Genomic DNA, 19,775 nt, shown 5'->3' on the forward strand with positions numbered 1-19,775 from the left:
ACATTATTGAGCAGTAAAACCAAATTTCTGTCACCAAAATTTCGACACCTTTAGACATTTTCCATGGCAGATGGACTTTCTCTAGGTTTTTGATGAAGACTGGGAGATGGAACAAACTCCAGCTGCGGAGGAAACAAGGATTTGTAACTGTGTGGGGATTAGTTCATCAAAAATAATCAAGACTTTGTGACAATAAAATGGTGGAAAAATCAAGGCTTGATAAGGCTTATACAATTTCCACGATACCTAGAGTCCCTGAGGCAAAAAGGACGGGATTATGTTGAGCTCAGAAGGGTCAGGAATGTTCTGAAACAGCAGACACACAGACAAACTCGTAACTTGGACCTTTAAAGATGTCAGTCATTATGTAGCGTGCTGTTTGTCAGAGACATTGAAGCGCAGAGGTGTCATCATTTTCAATATGTGGCAAACTGTTTCCTGCAATTAAAAGGTAGTTCTGTTGACTGCTGTTGAGCTGAAATGCGACTATGTGCCTGCACGTTTCTAAAAATTAAGATCGAGGGCTCTAAAAGGATTCACTGCATATAGCAAAAGAGGAAAAATATGACTGGGGAACATATTTTTCATTGAATGCCGTGCTGCTGCACACATAAAGTATGAGAGAGGAGACCTGAGATAAAACAAAACAAGCCTCAACCAGCATCTAAGAAGAGATAACTTTCACAAACATCTTCCACACATGGCTGCTCTCCCAGGGCGCTTTACCTTCCAAAAGCTGCTCCAGTAACGAAGACAAAAGCCAGACACACACAAACACACGCACTCTTCTTCCCCCTCCCCTCGCCTCGCCTGGCCAGTCTCAACATCCCAGCGCTCTTTGAGGCGACGTCCCAACAATTCCACCGGGTCCCTCATTAAGGCCCAGGCGCCGACTCTCGAGGGGACTTGGGGGGGGGCTGCTGAGTAAACTTTGGAGAGGTCACCTCCTCGTTTCCATCTTCCGCCTTCTCTCATCCCTCGTTCCGGCCCATCCTTGGGTCCTGTCAGTGGAGAGTGTAAACAAGCAGAAAGGTTAGCGGTGTTTTCACCCGACACTGTCGTCTCTCATTAGGGACAAGGGACAGTGAGTCAGTACCACCAACAATGCCACACTTTGTTGTGTGAGAGGCAACTTCTGGTATCATCCTTAGCTCCTGAAATGTGTTCGCTATGAGGCGAGTTAAGTGTTACAGGCCTCCAGCATGAGTTACCAGTGAACAGATGTTATGTCCTGTTAGGAAAAGCAGAGTCGAGAGATGTTTGCTGTGTTCGTTCAGCAGATTGTTCTCTGTCTTTTGTAAACAGAATTTATCTCCGTCTTTTCTCTTCATTTACACAACTTGTTGTCACAGTTTACAGTAATCCTTCTTCTGACCAATTTTACAACTTCCCTTACAACACAGATTCATTCATAAACTGCTGAATAATACAATATACAGTTTATGATTAATATGATATGATGATATAAACTAAAAACATTTTAATACTTTTACATGGAACTTGAATATCCCTGTTAACCCTACTTCACCTTCACTTATTAGATTTCACATAAACCTTAGTAAAACAACTGCAGTAAGTTGTTTGTGTTCGCTCAGCAGGCAACTAGCGCTCACCTTGGTACACTTGTGGTTCAACTGAGCACTGTGGGTGCTGTAACCTAACAACTGTGACCATACATTTATAAGGTGCCTCATAAGCACAAGCTGGTTTAAGCATTGAGTCGACTTCAGTAGCATTAAACTGATGTTTAAATTATGATGTTGAAAAAACGACTTTTCTGAAATATTTTTTTACTTCCTAAGATATGCTGGGATGTCCAGCCAACCCAATGGTCAAAATGCACATAACTGCAACATTGGGACTTTTGTTGCATATCATACTCCTTAACTGAAAACTGGCATTTTAATTCAGTCGTAATTCTGTTTAAGTGCAGACTGATAACTCAAGCAAAATTTGAGTATGGATATTTCCTGAGTTTGACATGGACATGCAATTGCACAGTCAATTCATTGTCCTGTTTTCACAACAACAGTGTTGTCTTAACATTCAAGGTTTTGCTACAGGCTTACTATTGTGACCTGGTGGATGATGTTGAGCTACTTGCAGAGGATCTTTGTAATTCCATGCTGTTTCACAACACTTACATTTACCAGGTGACTTTGCTCATTCCCACATTGAACTTTCTTTTCTTATTACTGAGCCATGCTAAGCACTTCTATAACAGTATCTACAGGTCAGAAACACTGAAGGAAACTTCATTACTGCACTGCAAACCTGAACAGAGAGCATGTGGAAGGAACAGGGATGGAACTTCCATCTTACGGCAGTTATCACTGCATTGACTGTGCGCATAACCTCTGCATACCAATAAACTAAAAGATCCTATTAAAACTTCCCCCATGGCGGTATTAAAACCTCTAGCTAGAGTCCTTCCTCCTCTCCTTTATAGCATCTCTGTCAGTGTCCATCCGACTCCAACAGAAACACAGCCATCATCCAGCTTCACTGGTGAATGTCTCCCCGCCTGCCTGCCTGTCTCTGTGTTTGCTGACTGGCTGTGGAAGAAGCCATTTAGCATGCTGAATGTCAAGGTCAGCTGTGCCGTCCTTGTCATCACTCTCCGCAGCAGAAGGTCAGAGCAAAGCTCTCCTCAAATGGCCAGCGTGAGACAAAGAGAAGTGTTGGCAGGGGAAAAGAAGAAAGACAGAAAGAAAGGACACAAACAAACATACAGACACCTATTTTCAGCTCCAGTTAACTGATATTCCGTCTCCCCTCGCCCCAGCAGTGCTGTTATTCAAGGTATTTTGGTCTTTTTGTATGCGTGGTATTCTTATTGCGCAATTATGAGAACCAGATGTCTTCACAATAGCAGAAATACTGGTCACTCTTCCACTGGGGGCTAGTTTACATTAAAACCCATGTTTAGATTTAATTTGGAATGAGGATTTGGTTTTTATTGTTAATTAGATTATTGGCAACTGTTGGTTAGTGCTCCAGTATTAATACTAATGCAAATAAGGTAGGTCTGTTTTAGCGTTCTCTAGAGAGCCTTTTCTTTCCTGGTCTTTGCAATAAAAATAGATATATTTGAGATATTGAATTCTTGGCCAATAATCATACAAACATACAAACTCCATTCCCCTTTACGCTGCCCTGTCTGAGCCGTATTCTGTATTTTTTGCTGTCACATGACCGCTGAGTAATGACCGCTGAAGGAGACGACCGTTGGCCGTTCAAACGTCACCATTCCCCCTGTGATCCATAACACACAGCGATTTTAATGCAGCGAGTAATTACAATATGCCCCAACCTGCTCTCTCTTACTTCCTTGTCCAGAAATACGCCTGCACAAGCTCAGTATGCACGTGCAAAGTGTTGCACACACACTCAAATGCACAGATGCAAACAGACCGAAAGATTGAACAGCATAAATTTAAGTTAGTGGAAAGTCGCCATTGGAGAGCTCACTACAGAGCGAGCTGTATAGAGCCTGCAGACATAAGTCAAAGCAGAATGAATAGTACTTTTCATGAAAATTAACCAGATTATCAATGTGTAAAATCAGTGAAGTTCCCTTGTAGTGCAGTGGAAATGTACATTATCTTGAATTTATTAAGACAACAGGTGCACATGAAGGACATGTTGCATTTACTCCGACAGCAAACAGCAAATTAAAAACAGATTAGAACAAATGACTAAATAGTGTTTAAATATATGAAACAGGAAGGGTGGTCACTAAAATGAGCCTGTTTCAAATAAAGACCCGAGTGTCTGTGCAGCTGAAATGAATAAAGGCCAGGGTCTCTGTTTGAGAATTTGGTCTTTTTATGTATACATAGGTACCAGCATTTTGCTGCTATCCATCCTCCCTAGTCCTTCTATCATTGTTTCTCTGTCCTCGTGCCTACTTTCCACAGCTTGAGTAAACACTGCCAACTCTTTCATTAGCCCTCTCACCACAGTCTCTCTTTCACTCTGCGTGTCTTTCATCCCCTCTCACTCTGTCTCTACACGCCCCTGTTTAAACAGATGAATGTGATTAGAGCCAGTTTTAAATGACATTGGAAGTTTGTGTGTTTAATGACTCAAATAAAAGGCACGGTTATTATGTTTAAAGATAGGCCTTAATATAACGTCTGTGAGTGCTGCTCGGCTGTGTGTGTGTATGACACTCCACCACCACTACTGAGTTTATTTTATTGTGCAGATTGTCAGATGATTGACTGTTAATGCCTGGCTTCTGGAGTGGTATTCTGTACATCAACACCAGCATGCCTTGCAGCCACTAAACACATCTGGGTTCACAATTTACTGATTAATTCAAGTTTTTTTTTTTTCTAGACCTAGCTTGTCAAATGTGAAGCTATCCTTCCTAGTCATGCATATAATTATACGACTGCAAAAGTGGTAATAGTTTGGTTGGCTTAATTTACAGGCAACAGCAATAACTTTTCTGTGGCCTTGTTCTCACCCATTCTTGTCCTGCTGAGCTATGGTCTCACAAATCAATCCCACATTTTCCACCATAGATGCAGGAAGGCTAGTTGTGGGAGGCTGTTAGCTAACTAAGTGAACTATGGCCAAAGGCATGCATTTTAATTTTTTTTTTTTTTTTTTTTTTTTTTTAATATATACTCTAATAGTCCTGCCTGTAAGTTGCCAACACATAAACCAAAACACACACTGGGCTACTATTAGTTTTTTTTAATTTTCCCATTAACACCACGTTTATGTTATGCAGTATCTCTCGTTCTTTCTAACTAATAGAAAAACAGAGGTATACTGTTCGGCTTGTTAATTTACAGATGGGAATATGTTGTCGTTTTCTGTCTAAAACAGTGGATAAAGCGGACACATATCCCCGACATAATATCACCTTTGAAGTCGATATAGCAAACTTGTTGGCAAACAATTTACACAGATTTACACATTGAATAGATAAGGAACATTAGCATTTATTTGGGCTAGTGTCTCTGGCACTTGACAAATGTGTGTCCAGTGATGGCATCTCGCAGCCGATGGGACCGACACTGTTTTGGCAGAGCTGTGTCTTGTAGTGCCCTCTGTGGCTGCTTGTTGCTTGCTGTGAAACATTCTGAACCAATGCGCACTGGGCAGAGTCAATAAGATACTTCAAGGGGATACTTCAAGGGAAATAGTTCTGGAACAAAAGGAGTTTGTTTGGACTTTATGTGTAAAATGACAAATTTGTGGGCCTCATAGCCAGCAGATGCATCACTGACAGTTCCTTCTGCATGCACATTCCGGCACATCTGATTGTCATGTGGAAAAACTGCTTCATAATGTACCTATTGAACAGTGAAAGGTCCACAATCAGTCTCAAAAATCAGTTTGCAGTCAGCTCATAGCCTTCTCCACCACTGTGTCAAATTGCTTGCTCATCACTGACCATGGGAAGGCCATCTCAAAAAGACCCATGCTGGCCACGGTGCTGAAAATGTAAGACAAAGTCAGCACTCAGCCTCGTGTTCAAACCCTGAGTCTGAAACAGGTTGTGTTGAGATATCACCACTAACTCAGCCTGAAAAGTTGGAGGTTGGTGATGTTTTTTCATGGTTAGTTAGGCACATTCATTTCAAGTAAGAATTTGCTGATCATGAAAATGTGAGGAAGTAAGGGTCAGGATGCTGCTGCACTGTGTGTATGTATGTGTGTGTGTGTATGTGGTGGTAAGTCTCTGTTTTGTGTGGGGAGTGTGTCTGTGTGAAGGAGGTGTCACAATGCTTGGTGGGACCATAAGTGGCCTGGCTGAGAGGAAACTGCTCTTTAAGGAAAAGTGGTTGGCCCTGAAGAGGTGTTTCCTTTACTCAGATGGATTAGAACTCACGTTCCCGGCATCCTGTCACCGACACTGGCTTGACCACAGGAGGAGGTGGTGCCGCAGTGAGTGAGCCAGTCAACTGGGGGACATGGAACCATCTAGCAGCTCTGATGAAAGGGAGAAGCTGAGACATGTGGAGCCAGATATTTCTCTGCATCATCACCACCCCATAATTCGGGATGTAGCCCCCATAACAGGTGTGGCTAGAATCAGGACAGCCTTTATAGCCTTTCTATCATCATACCAGGGTGAGTGGCAGCTTACGCTTGCAGAAGAAGATGGCCTTGGGAAGAGCTATGGTAGCTAGGCTTTGCTCTAGTGGTGGGACAGAGGGAAAATATTTTCCTGTGTCTTTATGGGCTCCTATGGACATCCATTTTTCCAGGCTCAATAATATTTGAGGAGCTGGAGTTCCATGAAGCAAGGCCAGAGTAACAGCTCCTGGTCGTAAACATTCCTACTGAAGAGGCTGCAAGCTGGTGCAGGTTGTTCTGCTGGCATTGAGATCTGCTGCCTTCCTGATGATCATCAGCCAGTCATAGAAAAGTCCTTTGGTGGCCAGCATACAGCTGGCTAACCGACACAGAGAAGGAGAGAGCCACTGTGGCCGAGCTCCTGACCACAGTGGGGATGGGAAAAGCCGCAGATGCAGAGCTCCTTTCTTGTAATCACGCTCCAGGTCTACCAATGGGGGAGATGGCAGAACTGGGAGAAGTGCGCAAGAATGAGGGAGCTTGGATGTCTGAGAAGTCACTGCTGAAAATTAGTTTGCCTGGTCAGCCCACCTTCCATCAATGGTTGGAGCTCCTTTGCAGGTATTAATGCACAGTACTGACAGGTGGTACACTTCCGGTGTGCTCAGCACCAAGGTTGGCCTGCTGACAGGACACAGTAAGTTGACTAGGTGAGGTGACCTGTGGCTGTAGTACCTCATCCTTACTTGTTGACTGCTTGATGGTGAAGAAAATCTGGGAGCGGAGCTCATGTCCTGACGGTTTTCAATGATATGTAACAGGATTTTGGTGTGTCGTTGGCTTCGTGATCACAGCAGGTAACCTTCTGAGCAGCTCCTTGCTGGGGGTTTCCTCACTGATGGGAGTTGAGGAAAGAAACCACCAGCCCTCGCCTTGAACATCTGCAGAGCTACAGCTTGGCCACTACTAGGCCATGTATAATAACACTTGAAAGATTACGAAGTGTTTATAGGCCCCTTTGTCATACCACACTCATATATATATATTTACACACACACACACACACACACACACACACACACACACAGGCTCGCGTGCACGCACGCACGCGCACACACACACACACACACACACACACACATGCAAACACATGGGCCAGTACCTGCAACACCCTTTGCACTCTCATCTGCATATCCCTTGCTCTGCACTATAAATTCCACTAGAAACGGGCACTTATACTTTCATAAATCTCCTCCTTGTCACTTTCAAATTACATAGATTTATTCACAGAAGAACAGGCCTGAACAGAGTCGAGAGAACAAGGGAGAGTATGGAGGAGAAAAAAAAAAAAAAAAACACTCACGTCTTTGTGACCCGGCACAGCAGTGTGGGGGGATTTGAAGTGTAAGTGTGCTGTTATGTGGAGGTGCATGTGCAGCAATGTATGTTTCCACTGTATTTACATAAATACAATGTTTATGCCTCTAGTGGGAGTCCCCTGAAGCGGAAAGCATTCATTGTGTATGTGGGCACGTGTAGAGTATGTGATGTAATCCAGCACTGGTCACTGACCCTAGTGTGCTGAAACATTTCCTGTTGAGTTTGCTTGGAAATATGCTGGCATAGAAATATATAGAGTTCTCATTTTTGTGTTGCTTTGTGAGGCATCTTCTCATTGTAGAGCCACGATGGGCTCATTACTGCCCCCTGAGGCCAGAGGGCACTGGTAGATGACAGTTATAGTGGGTGTTTTTCTCTCAGTGTCCACAAGGGGCAAATTTGTCCATTGTTGGCTGCTTCATTAGCATATCACTGCTTGTCGAACAGTTCTTGCCACTTTTAGTCTCATGTCTATAAACAGCAGCAGTATTGTTTTTTACAACAAAAAGTATGGATGTAGCTGGAGAACGAGCAAGGTAGCTACCATGTCAATTGAAAACGAATCAAAGAAAATGTAGTTCTGACCGCAAAACATGGATATTTCCATAAAAATCCCTAAAAATAATTTCTCCATTTGGTACTCTTCAAGTTGACAGATTCATGTGGGAAGCAAGGTAGTGATTGGAACATTTGCTATGTTAACATTATCGGACACTCAGGGGAGATTCAATAATTCTGTTTATTGTCAAATTGGTAATATAGCTATCTATAACTAAATTAGGGTGACTGACGTGAAGCATCCATGTTATTTAGCTTGTAGGCACGTAATCACGGCCACAGTCTAGCACTATTTTGTGTGTTGGAACAGTAGTGTGTGGATATTTTCCACAGTCTCAAATCCATTAACTACAAAGATTCAATTTGAACGAAATATATCTGGTAAATAATTTAATGATCTCCTCTTCTGTGCATCACTATGACTTCTCTCACCCTCCGTGTCTCTTTCCCCCTTCTTCTCCTGTCACTTTGTCAGAGATGTTATGCAGTTTGGCTAAATGCAGAGACCTTTGCAGTTGTAGTTAGTGAGCTGGCAGCTCTGTTCTCCTTTGTCTGCTTCTGTCTTCCTCTCTCTCTCTCACTGTAGGGGAAGACTGTGATTCATGTACTGCTTGTGAAGACCACCATTAATTTCATGTAATACAGCTTTTATCTCCGTCCCTGGGCTCACTATCACTTCCATTTTCTCTCTTTCTGACTGTCTTACCTCATGTTCTTTCTCTCTCTGTCCTTTCTGACTTCACTCCCATGCTTGTCCCTTGCTTGTATTGCCGCTTTATCTTACTGCCTTCCTTGCCTTCTCACCTCTACCCTTTAGCTCTCCATTGGAGGAGGACTCATGACGTGTCTGCCCCCTCTATTTTCATTGTCATAGTCATTTTCTGTTCAAGAAAGTCTTTCTATATATTCATTAATTTTAATGTCAGCTGGCATATACAGTTGCAATCAAAATTATTCAACCCCCATTACATATTAGGCTCATTGGCAAAATGTACATTTTTTAAGCTGTTTGCAATAAACAAAGTAGACAAAGAACAGTTGAAATTGTTTCATAAAACTAATATTACCATGGTTTTTTATCCAAATTCAACACAAAATGCTGCTTTTAATCACTACTGCAGTCTCAAAATTATTCAACCCCCTGTCTCAAGCACACCTGATGCAACAAATCAAAATTACCCAACCCCATGTTTCAAGCACACTTATGCTCAAAACCATATAAATAAGCCACAGAAGTTTTGGAATTCTATTCTATTCTATTCTATTCTGAAACAAGACTGGAACTTTTCGGGCCTATGGAACAGCGGTATGTCTGGAGGAAGAAGAATGACGCATATGCTGAAAAGAACACCCTGCTTACAGTGAAGCATGGCGGGGACTCAGTGATGCTCTGCAGCTGCTTTGCTGCCTCTGGCACTGGAAACCTGCAGCATGTGGAGGGCACGATGGATTCAGTCAAGTATCAGGGAATCTTAGGAAAAAACGTCATGTTGTCTGTGAGGAAGCTGAAGCTCAGGGGTCATTGGACCTTCCAACAAGACAATGATCCCAGGCATACCTCAAAGTGGCACGATGGAACGGTGGTAAGACTGTCGCCTCACAGCTAGAAGGTCTCGGGTTTGAATCTCGCTGTGGGTGCCGGGGGCGTGTCCTCCACCGCACCTTCGGTGCCTGCTGCTCGAGGAAAAAAAAAAAGGGCCTTTCTGTGTGGAGTTTGCATGTTCTCCCCGTGTTCACCTGGGGTATCCTCCATAAAAATACCCCCACTAAAAAACATGCAAGAAGATCACCACCTGACCAATGGTGACAAAAAGAACTGGGTCCCCGGGCGCCGGTCGGATGGCAGCCCACCACTCCTGGTCTGCCGCGGAGGAAGGATGACCAGGATGGGTTAAAGGCGGAGGATGAATTTCACCAGTGCATGGCGTGTGTGTGCATGTGAATGTATCTGTGTGACAAATAAAGGGGATTGTCCCCCTGATTCTTCTAAAAGTCCACCAAGGCTTGATTTCAGAAGAAGAAATGGAAGGTTCTAGAGTGGCCATCACAGTCACCTGACTTGAGCCCAGTAGAAAATCTCTGGTGGGATTTGAAGAAGGCGGTTGCCAAACGCACACCCAAGAATATTATTGAACTGGAGGCCATTGCCCATGAGGAATGGGCTAAGATTCCTCGCTGTCAGAAACTGGTGGCATAACAGCAAAAGGGTGCTCTACTAAGTATTGACAATACTTGTCATGAAGAGGTTGAATAATTTTGAGACTGCAGTAGTCATTAAAAGTAGCATTTTGTGTTGAATTTGCATCAAAACCCTTGTAATATTAGTTTCATTGAACTGATTAAACAGCTTTTGCGAAATTTGTTTATTGCAAACGGCTGAGAAATTGTAGATTTTGCCAATAAGCCTAATATGCAATGGGGGTTGAATTATTTTGATTGCAACTGTATTTCATCAATTGGGATTTCACACAATCATCATCTACATCATCATCATCTACATCATCATCACTATCGTAACAACATCACTGTTATCATTATCATTATCAACATCTTTTATCTTCATCATTTTCTTCATGTTCATCATTATTGTTAATTCCAATCATCTACATCACAATCATGAGCATCATCACCATAATTGTAATCATAATATCATCATCATCTTCATCATTGAACGCATCCTAATTCATCATCAACACCTTAATCAGAATCACTAAAAGTGTCTTCGGCCCCATTTTCATTACTATGAAATGTCTCTGAAGCATGGTCACATCATCACATCTGATGCCGAAGTATCAGAGGAGCTCACTTTTCAGGTTAACTCCTCAAACAGAGATGGAACAGATACACTCTGTTGTCCACTGGTGAGCGCTGAGAGAGCTCATATTAGGACCCAAGGCCTGCTTCTGTTCGATAAGAGACTGGTGATACAGCTTTGGTGTTGTGGCGATGGCTGGGGATCTCATACCTCGGCTCAAGTACACAAAGAAGATGATGAAATCCTGTTCTATCGGCAATGGCTGGTCATCTAGAGCAATGTTGTGAGTAAGAGCTTCTGTTGGATGTCTCTGGACATTTGCTTTGTTGCTGCTTCCCGCTGGTACCATTAGCAAACTCCTTGAACTCTGCATTGTGTTGGGTCTTTCGATGTTTGATCAAATTGTTTCTTAAAGACGCTACTTTTCACTCCTCCTCTTGACAATTTAGCACAGCATAGTTGGCAGTTTGCTCTACTACGTCATCAGTACCAGTATAAGTACCTCCGAACTCCCACTGCTCAGCTGATGAGAGGTTAATGCCACGTTGCTGGAAAGTGGCTTCTGGTGCGATTGTATGATAGTAGTTTTATGATTACAACTGAGAGTAAATGAGCACAATATCAGACCAGATACTAGTGTTGGTGCATCCCTAATCATCATCATCATCATCATCATCATCCTCACATTTGTTGAAAAACTCAGAGAGCACTGAAATGAATCATCGTCTGAATCATTGAAAGCATTGTAATTCTTATATTCATCATCATCATTAGAATCACTCACTTTATTAAATAACATTATCATATTGGAGCAATTTGAATCCTCCTCATTCTTCTCATCATCATCATCATCATCATTGGAATAATTGAAATCATTCTCTATTCGTTCTCATCATCACAGTCAACACCACCACTCTGATGTAATTCTAATCATCTAATCAGTTGCCATTGTTACAATCTTCATCATTATTAATTTCAACATCATCAAAATTTCACTCATTACCATTTAAATATACAACCCAAATGATCATCTGCACCATCTTCACCAATATTTCAATCAATAACTGGGTGTTGTATGTTCATCAGAATCTTCGCAATTATCAGAATCATTATTATCATCACAGTTCAAAAACTGTTACTGTCAGGAATTCGTTCCTCTTGTTTTAACACTAAAACCTCTCCACACATTTGTGTGCACACACCATGTCACATCCATTGCTCTTCCCCTTTGCTTCCCCCACAAAGCCCACAGTGGCACTGAGCCGTGGAAATGTCAGGGGTCAAGTTTACGTTGACGCTAAAGTGCCGGTCACCCTGGGCCACGGTAAAGGTCGGCACCATGGTGACAGCTGGTTGATATCGTTGGGTAGGCACTCATGAGTCACCGCTCCAAATCCTCCATGTGGCATTAACATCATTTTCTGATTGCTCTCTCTCTCCCCCCTGTCTTTTTTTCTTCAGATTGCCATCTTGACAGATCTGCCCTGTGCTGGATGTGAAGGAAAGGTCAGTTCTTATAGTATAGTTAACAGTTAAGTTTTTTTTTTTTTTTTCTTTTCTGGTGCATGATACAGTGTGAAAATAAAGAAATTAAAGGATAAAGTTGGATTAACAGCATCACATTAGTTACCAGTAATTTGAGCAATGTCTGAAAGTGACACGTATAGTGAAAGGAAATCCAGGTTTATAATAACCTCAGTGAAACTTGGACTTTTAAAATAGCTGTCACAGCCTACATGTATGCATTGATTAGGGATGGAGGTTACAGCTAATGAACAGTTCTGCCAGCAGTGATGCCATATTCACGTCAGATCAAATTTCCTGTAAATACAAGCTGTCATTCACGTCACTCTGCTAGTGGTAATTACCAGGAAGACGTGCTCTTTTGTCATAGGTCACAATGTCTTGAACTTGAAATTATGACCATGGCTAATGAACATAACGTGGCTAATGCTGACAGTCATCATCAGTTATTGGTCCTTTATTCGCTAAAACTTTCACAAGATGATATCTGCTGACTCTATTGTCTGTCTTTTGATTTGCAGTTTTTATTTTTGTTTTCTTATCCATACATTTTCTTTAGGCTCCTTGGTTGTTCTTTGCATTTCTGAGCTTGGTCTTTACAGTAATTGGCCAAATGTTCCAGGTGTAGGGATGCTGTGTGGCTCTGCTGGTCTGATAAACTGGCTGTCATATCCCACCAGGAACACTGGAAAGTGACCTCAGAACTCAAATGCTCTCTGGCACTCTGGCAGTGCCACTTCTGAAACATTCTCCGCTTTCATCACTGATTTAGGAAACCTGCTGACATTTGACAACTGTATGGAAAATATGTAATGTCAACAGCAATCTTAAGTTACTGGCATTTATTCTGACAGACTGTTAGCAAGCTTGTTAGTTCATTAGCTACATCCACACTAAGCCAGCTAAATCAGGAAATGCCATTAAATGCTACATGTTTCCAGGTCGTTTCAATGAAGGTCTTTGACCATGCTCAAGCGCTTAACCGGGAAAAAAAAAACAGCCAAATCTTTTTTTTTTTTTTTTTGCTTTTTGTTCACTTTTGATGACAGCCAACATGTGTTGAGCAGTGCGACAGACAGGTTTAAGTGATTAAACCTCTGCTCAGCCCTTTCCTGCTTTCCATCACTTATGCTGTGTTTTAATGCACACACACTCACTGGTGATAGCTGATCTCTATTCATTATTTCTTTTGGTTTCCAGGCATCAACAGTGAATTGACTGTGGCTCATGAATGTGAAGTAAAACAGGCAAACCTGTTGTGCTAAGACACTCAAGTACGCTCAACTTGCAGCTGGGACTTGAAACTTGTCCCAACTTCATCTTTGAAATCTTAAAATTTGACACATTTAATTCAGATTCACATTCAATTAGAACTTGTATTTGTGGGTTGGGTTGTTCACCACCATTGCCACTGAGTGATGCAAAATGGATGCTGGGATACTACAGTCAGCTCCCAGAGTATCCTTGATGAAATGGGTGGAGCAAGAACACAGGCCATTTGGACGTTTAGGCCCTTTCTTGGCAGAGTGTGAACTGCTACTGATGATGTTTCACAACTCTGTAAGAATAAGGACAGACGGAGTGAAAACCGCAGGCTTTGAAACTTGTCATGACTTGCTCTCCCATCCATTTCAAACATTTTATCAGCTCTGAATTTGCTTCTGTTCACCAGGTAGCGCTTGACTCTCTATTTTAACTTTGCCTGATGTATCAGTGCATTTAAATCCACAGCCTGTGATTAATCATTCACCATTAGCCTGAACATCACAGCAGGTAAGAGGGAGGCAAGATGAGCTGAACCTTGCCAAATAATGGACTCTATTTTTTCTTCTTTTCTGATGTTCTTCTTGCTTTTAGCCACTTCTTTTTGTTTATTCTTGCACAAGTAACGCAAGATTTCAGATAATCTGCCCATTTTGATTTTCAGCCTCAATCCCAATGCACAGTAGTAAAAGACATATAAAAGAAAGAAATAAGACGACATGAGCAGCACTGTGAAATATATTAACATGTTCTTACTTTGGAAAGGATGAGGAAAGCACTTTACATGCAAACTGTACTGGGTGGATTTAAATGGCCTCTATATTCCTGCCAGCCCACTTTCTGTTCTCCAGCCTTTACGGATTCCCTGGGCCCTTTGTTGTTCCCCCTCTTTTACTGGCAGAATGAATATCTACACACTGCCACTCCACAGGGGGTCTAACGTGTGTATGCTGGAGGATGGGTGGGGGGTGGGGGTGGGGGGGTGTTTAGACAGCGACCGTATGGAGGAACACCAGAACAAGAACAGCTCTCCCCACTACTCACACACAGAGACACACGAGGGTTAATATGGCCACCAGCCGTGTGGCGTGGCTGACTGGCCCACCTTCCATCTTGCCCAGCCAGGCTCCATGCTGGGCATGACACACCCGCTTGACAGTATGCATCCGCCAGGCCATGACGGCTCCCATATGGAAACCTTCCACCACCACCAGAGAGGCAGGGAGGACGGATGTTAGATAGAGAACTGTATCATAAAAAACAGATACATTTCATATTTCAGAGGATGTTTAGTGTGTCAAAAATCGTCCCAAATTATATGTCAAGACATGTAAGGCATCATTCATTGGGAATACATTTTGGACCTGCAGTTACCCATCAAGCTGCAAGAATGAATGAGTGATGAGATGAATGGAAAGGACTTGAACTCTAAACAATTTGTTTGAGAAATCTTCACACCACACTTTTCTTTGCAGGTCCACGAGAGGTGTCTGCAATGTAAATAATTATTATTTATTCTTAATACCATTTTTCTCTTTTAAGCACAGCTGTTTGCAGGATTCAACAAAGTCAACTTCATACACCAAGTTACATCTAAGCCTGTAAGTAACAGATTTGGTTGCTCTGTAACAATAATTTTGTGAGAAAGCTAAAGTTATCAACATTTTCTATTTAATATACCTGTCCAGGAGCAAGAGGGCCAATTCAGGGTTGGTTTTGAGTACTTTCGAGTCCCACAATTCTCTCCATCTGTTGAAGGGCCAATGACGGTTGGCTCATGGTTTTGCCCATGCTGCACGAAATACTACATCAAAAATAAAATTCTCAAAAGAAAAATCTCCTCCTGCTTCCATTTAACAGGCTAATGCGTTACTCACAGCTAAACTTTGCCTGGGAACATGTAAATGTGGGATCTTCCAGTTTACGTGTCCTAAATCATTTCATCTCATATCTTGACCTTGTGACAAGTATTAAGAATAACTATACAGAAATAGACAGTGATGGTCTCACTTCGCTTATGTAGGTCATATAGAGGCATCAGCATTGAATGCCGACTGTTTTATAACCCGTTACAAACTCCTTGTATTTTTCAGTGTCCAGCTAAACAATTTCTTAGCAAACCCAAAGCACAACACGAGACACAGAAAGAGACAGATAGCTCCAGTATATGGAGAGGTGAGTGACCCAGGTGGTGTGTGTGTGTGTGTGTGTGTGTGTGTGTGTGTGTGTGTGTGTGTGTGTGTGTGTGTGGGGCGAAGCCATTTGCAGTACATCACTCCTTCTCAAAGTCTCAATCTTGCTCTCGTCTCTAGCATTTGGAGGCACTAAGGTCCCTGATGCCAGCAAAGGTCAGAACCAGTGATTTATTGGTCCTCTTCTGGGAGGCCGTCTGTGGACCTGAGATGCCTGCCATGCCCCTGGATCACAGCCAACATCCCTGACACTGACAACTTGCTGCCAGCAGATGAAAAGCTTGTTTCAGTTATTTTGGGCATATTTCATATTCTATATGAATCTGAAGAATTACACAGACACCCAGACATGACTACTTATAAGTTCAGCATGTGTGTGTGTAAAATGAGTGAGCACCTTCAGTTTTCACAGTGGACTGCTGCCGAACTCAACTTTCACGTTGCACTGCATCAGCAGAGTAGACATTTTTACATCACTGGTGTTAGTTTAAGGTCAAAGACCATTTCACTTTTCTATTAGCTGATATTCTGACCAGGGAGCTTGTTGTTCCTCTTTGCCAGATCATTTCAGTTTGGTGTGTTATATGTCCCACTTGTAGCGGTATGGGGCAAAGTTTTTATGAATGTTGGTTTAAGGATATTCTGCTGATCAACAGCTACATTAAAGAGAAGCAATGTACCAACAAAGGCAATACAACAGAAGAGCAAACAAGCAAACGTGGATGTAAAAATTTAAAATCTTGAAAAAAAAAAAAAAAAATCAGCTCTACAAATATTGTATGAAGAAGAAAAGACATTCAATTTATTTGCAGACCTCAAGGATACACACAGTGTGTTATGGTGAGAAACTGAATGTAAACACAAAGTTTGTGTTTTTACATGTACACTCCAGAGTACCTTAAATAATAGCTCCTTTCCTTTAGCTGCTCTGTGTGCTGACTCATTGGCATGGCTTATTGATTTCATTATTAAGGGATCGTGGACAATATTAAGCATAAATATTACCATGTGATGCATGGTACCAGTATTAGCTTTAAGTCAATTTTCATCTGCAGTCCGTCAGTAGATCATAATTAAAACGTACACACAGTGACAAGACAGCACTACAGTCAACAAAGTGGGCAAAAAGGAGACATACATTACACATACAGAGACATCCCACAGGTCAACCATGGTTTAAGTCTTACCTAGCTGAAAGAGCACAGTGTGTTTCCTATATTAGTATTACATCAACATTTTCTCATAAGAAATACGGAATACCTCAGGGCTCTGTTCTCGGCCCTCTTCTTTTCTCTCTTTGACCTCTTGGCCAAATTATTCGCAGTCATGGAATTAATTAATACTCCTATGCTGCCAATACTCAGCTGTATGTACCTTCAAAGGCAGATGATTCCATTAAATTCTTAAATTAGAGGCCTGCTTGTCTGCTGTGAACAGACTGGATGTCATGTAATCTCCTGCTCCTACATTCTGAAAAAACTGAGATGCTGGTCATTGGCCCTGCTCAACACAGACACCAGTTTGATCAAGCAACAGTCATCCTCGATATCTGTGATATTCAGACTTTGGCAGCCAGAATTTTGGTGTTAGTTTGATCCTACCATCTCTTTTGATCAGCATTAAAGAAATCACCAACACTGCTTTTTTTTTCCTCCTACACAATATCGCTAAAATTAGATCTTTTTTGTCCTTGGCTGATGAAGACATCCTAATTCACACCTTCATTTCATCCAGATGTGATCATTGCAAAGTTGTCTTTTTGCCATTATCTGTCTCAGTCTCAATTAATTTATTAAGTACTTAAAATCTATTTTTGTGCTGCTGACAAGGATACCGTACATTTTCTGAAAACCACTGCACGTCTCTAAACCTCTGTCTGTGTCCCACAAGGACAACCTCATGCTTATCTCTCTCTCTCTCTCTCCTCCCTCTCTGTCCTTCCTGTCTCCTCCCTGTCTTCTCTGTCAGTCAGGCCTCTCTGTGTTGGACCATTGGCTATCCTGGGTCCTCCCTCTATCCTGGCTGCCTTATTCCAGATGTTGGGATCTGGATATTCCTTCTCTCTCCATTGTGTGCATCCTGTCCTTGTCTCTCCCTCTCTATATTAGTTAGTGTGCTCCTTTGTCCTACTGTGTGAATCGTGGGCTTGAGTGTTGCTCTTCTGAGTCTGTGTTGTCGATCTTCTTCCAGGTTTGCATGGTGGAGAGGAGGTCATGCGGCTGAAGTCCTATCTGTCTGGTTACACTTAAAGTTGCTCAATGTCCTCCTGGATGCATTCGTCATACACAGTATATACATGACGTCTGTCCATCCTGGGTAGTTTCTCCTTATATGAATCAAGGGTCTAACGATAGAGGGTGTTATATGATGTACAGATTGTGAATCTTTACAATTCATAATCTGTGGTAGATCAAGTGTGTGTTAGATAAATTAGAAGCAATGACACCTAAATGGAGAGGCACCATCATAAATGTTATTAGTTCTACTCAGTGTTGGGGGTTACAAAAGGTTTTACAGTAATATATCGCCTTTCCCCAGTCAAGTAATAAAACAGGTTGCTAACAATATTATGGTAAAATTATTACAATTAATATATTGCTAAATGCGTTACTGCCAGCTATCCAGCCTTCAGCAACTTACAATGACATCAGCCCTTTAATAGCATTCAACAAAACTTGAAAACATTGTGGTCCACTTCAGCTGACTTCTAGAAACACAACAGCCATCTCATTAATAATTGAAACTATAAACACTAAATGACAATTACCAACATAAAGCAGGTGTGTGGTGTATTTGTGCGTGTGTGTGTCCAGAGAGCAGCACACTCTTCTCCACTGAGGTTGCAAAATGTAGATAAATATATTTATTCAGTGCCTTTTGATTGGGCATCAACCTCGTGTTTACACACGTCTTGTCGAAAAAATAGACTTGAAGTGTAAATAAACGTTTCAAGTCGCAGTTACGCCCGTGAGACACCGCGGAAACGTGAGCCTGCCTGGAGCCGCTGCAGACATCTGCATAGATTAAAATGAGAGTGTATCTGTTGTGTGAGACCCGCAAGTAGGAGAAAATTGTCTGATAAAGCCTGAAGCAAAATCCCTGTCAATTCATAATCACGAGGTAAGGTAGGGTTAGCATCGAGACCAGGCTATGCTGAGGGTATAGTAACAATAGCATTATTATTACAAACCATATCATGTATTGCTAGCCGTACTTCTGTGGTTATTTTGGGGAAAGTAAAGCAAAACTAAAGCAACGTAAGACTTTCAGATGAAAGCTAGTGTTGTGTGATATATTGCATTTTGAAAGTAACACTGTTGTACCCACCTGCTTTTTCCTGCTATGAAAAGTCAACGTCTGCTGTGAAAAAGGACTATTTCCCTCTGGTTGTGATCAAGGACGACATGTCCAACCTTGGTAGCTACCGTTTCCCCAGGTCCCAAAGAGGATTACCATTCTGCCAATCCCCAAAGGCTTATTTACCTTTTAGTAATTTGATTGGCCACCTGATGAGAGGCCTTCAGACATTCAGGCCTGCACGCGCCCTGAAGCTTACAAGCCTTCTTGGCCAGAGCTTAACCTGAGCGTAACATGTGATGCGGGTGTCTCACATTGCATGGGTGAGCCAACTAGTCAGAAAATCTGATTATATCTGGTGGGAAAACCATGTTCACTGCATGACCAGATGACCAACATGATACACACATAATTGTGAGATATCAATGGTAACTTGGGCATCATACCTTTTGTATCATATTGCCAGCTCTCATATAATTGATATAGCAAAAAAAGTAAAAGCATTTAAAAGTGCACAAGCATCACATTCTTTTACAATAAGAGCTGAACAGAAGCACACATTTTGTCCACACAAACAAAGAGCTTCAACTGAAATATACCACATGAATAAAATGCAACCATTACATGTGGTGTGACTGTTTAATCTTAACTGGCAGTTATGCTTAAAGAATTTTTTATTTTAAGCCTCTTGAAAATATAAATGATAAAAGGAAATTGAAGCCTGTGGCTAATTACTATTTAATATTTAATTTTGAATAAGGAAATTA

General features: G+C 41.8%; 1 protein-coding gene across 4 annotated transcripts in view; it reads left to right on the forward strand.

Moving 5' to 3' along the window:
- LOC143328094 (uncharacterized) overlaps nucleotides 1-19,775 on the forward strand; it is a 420,223-nt gene that overhangs the window by 367,575 nt on the left and 32,873 nt on the right. For 3 of the 4 annotated variants that reach the window (XM_076743024.1, XM_076743023.1, XM_076743022.1), the window contains 2 exons: nucleotides 12,194-12,238; nucleotides 14,995-15,016. The exons of the other annotated variant lie outside the window; for it this stretch is intronic. In XM_076743024.1, the coding sequence (XP_076599139.1) occupies nucleotides 12,194-12,238; nucleotides 14,995-15,016 (67 nt within the window). The remainder of the gene's footprint in view (nucleotides 1-12,193; nucleotides 12,239-14,994; nucleotides 15,017-19,775) is intronic. 4 annotated transcript variants of the gene reach the window in all.

Source organism: Chaetodon auriga, chromosome 11, assembly GCF_051107435.1.
Source record: "Chaetodon auriga isolate fChaAug3 chromosome 11, fChaAug3.hap1, whole genome shotgun sequence".
Taxonomy (NCBI): domain Eukaryota; kingdom Metazoa; phylum Chordata; class Actinopteri; order Chaetodontiformes; family Chaetodontidae; genus Chaetodon; species Chaetodon auriga.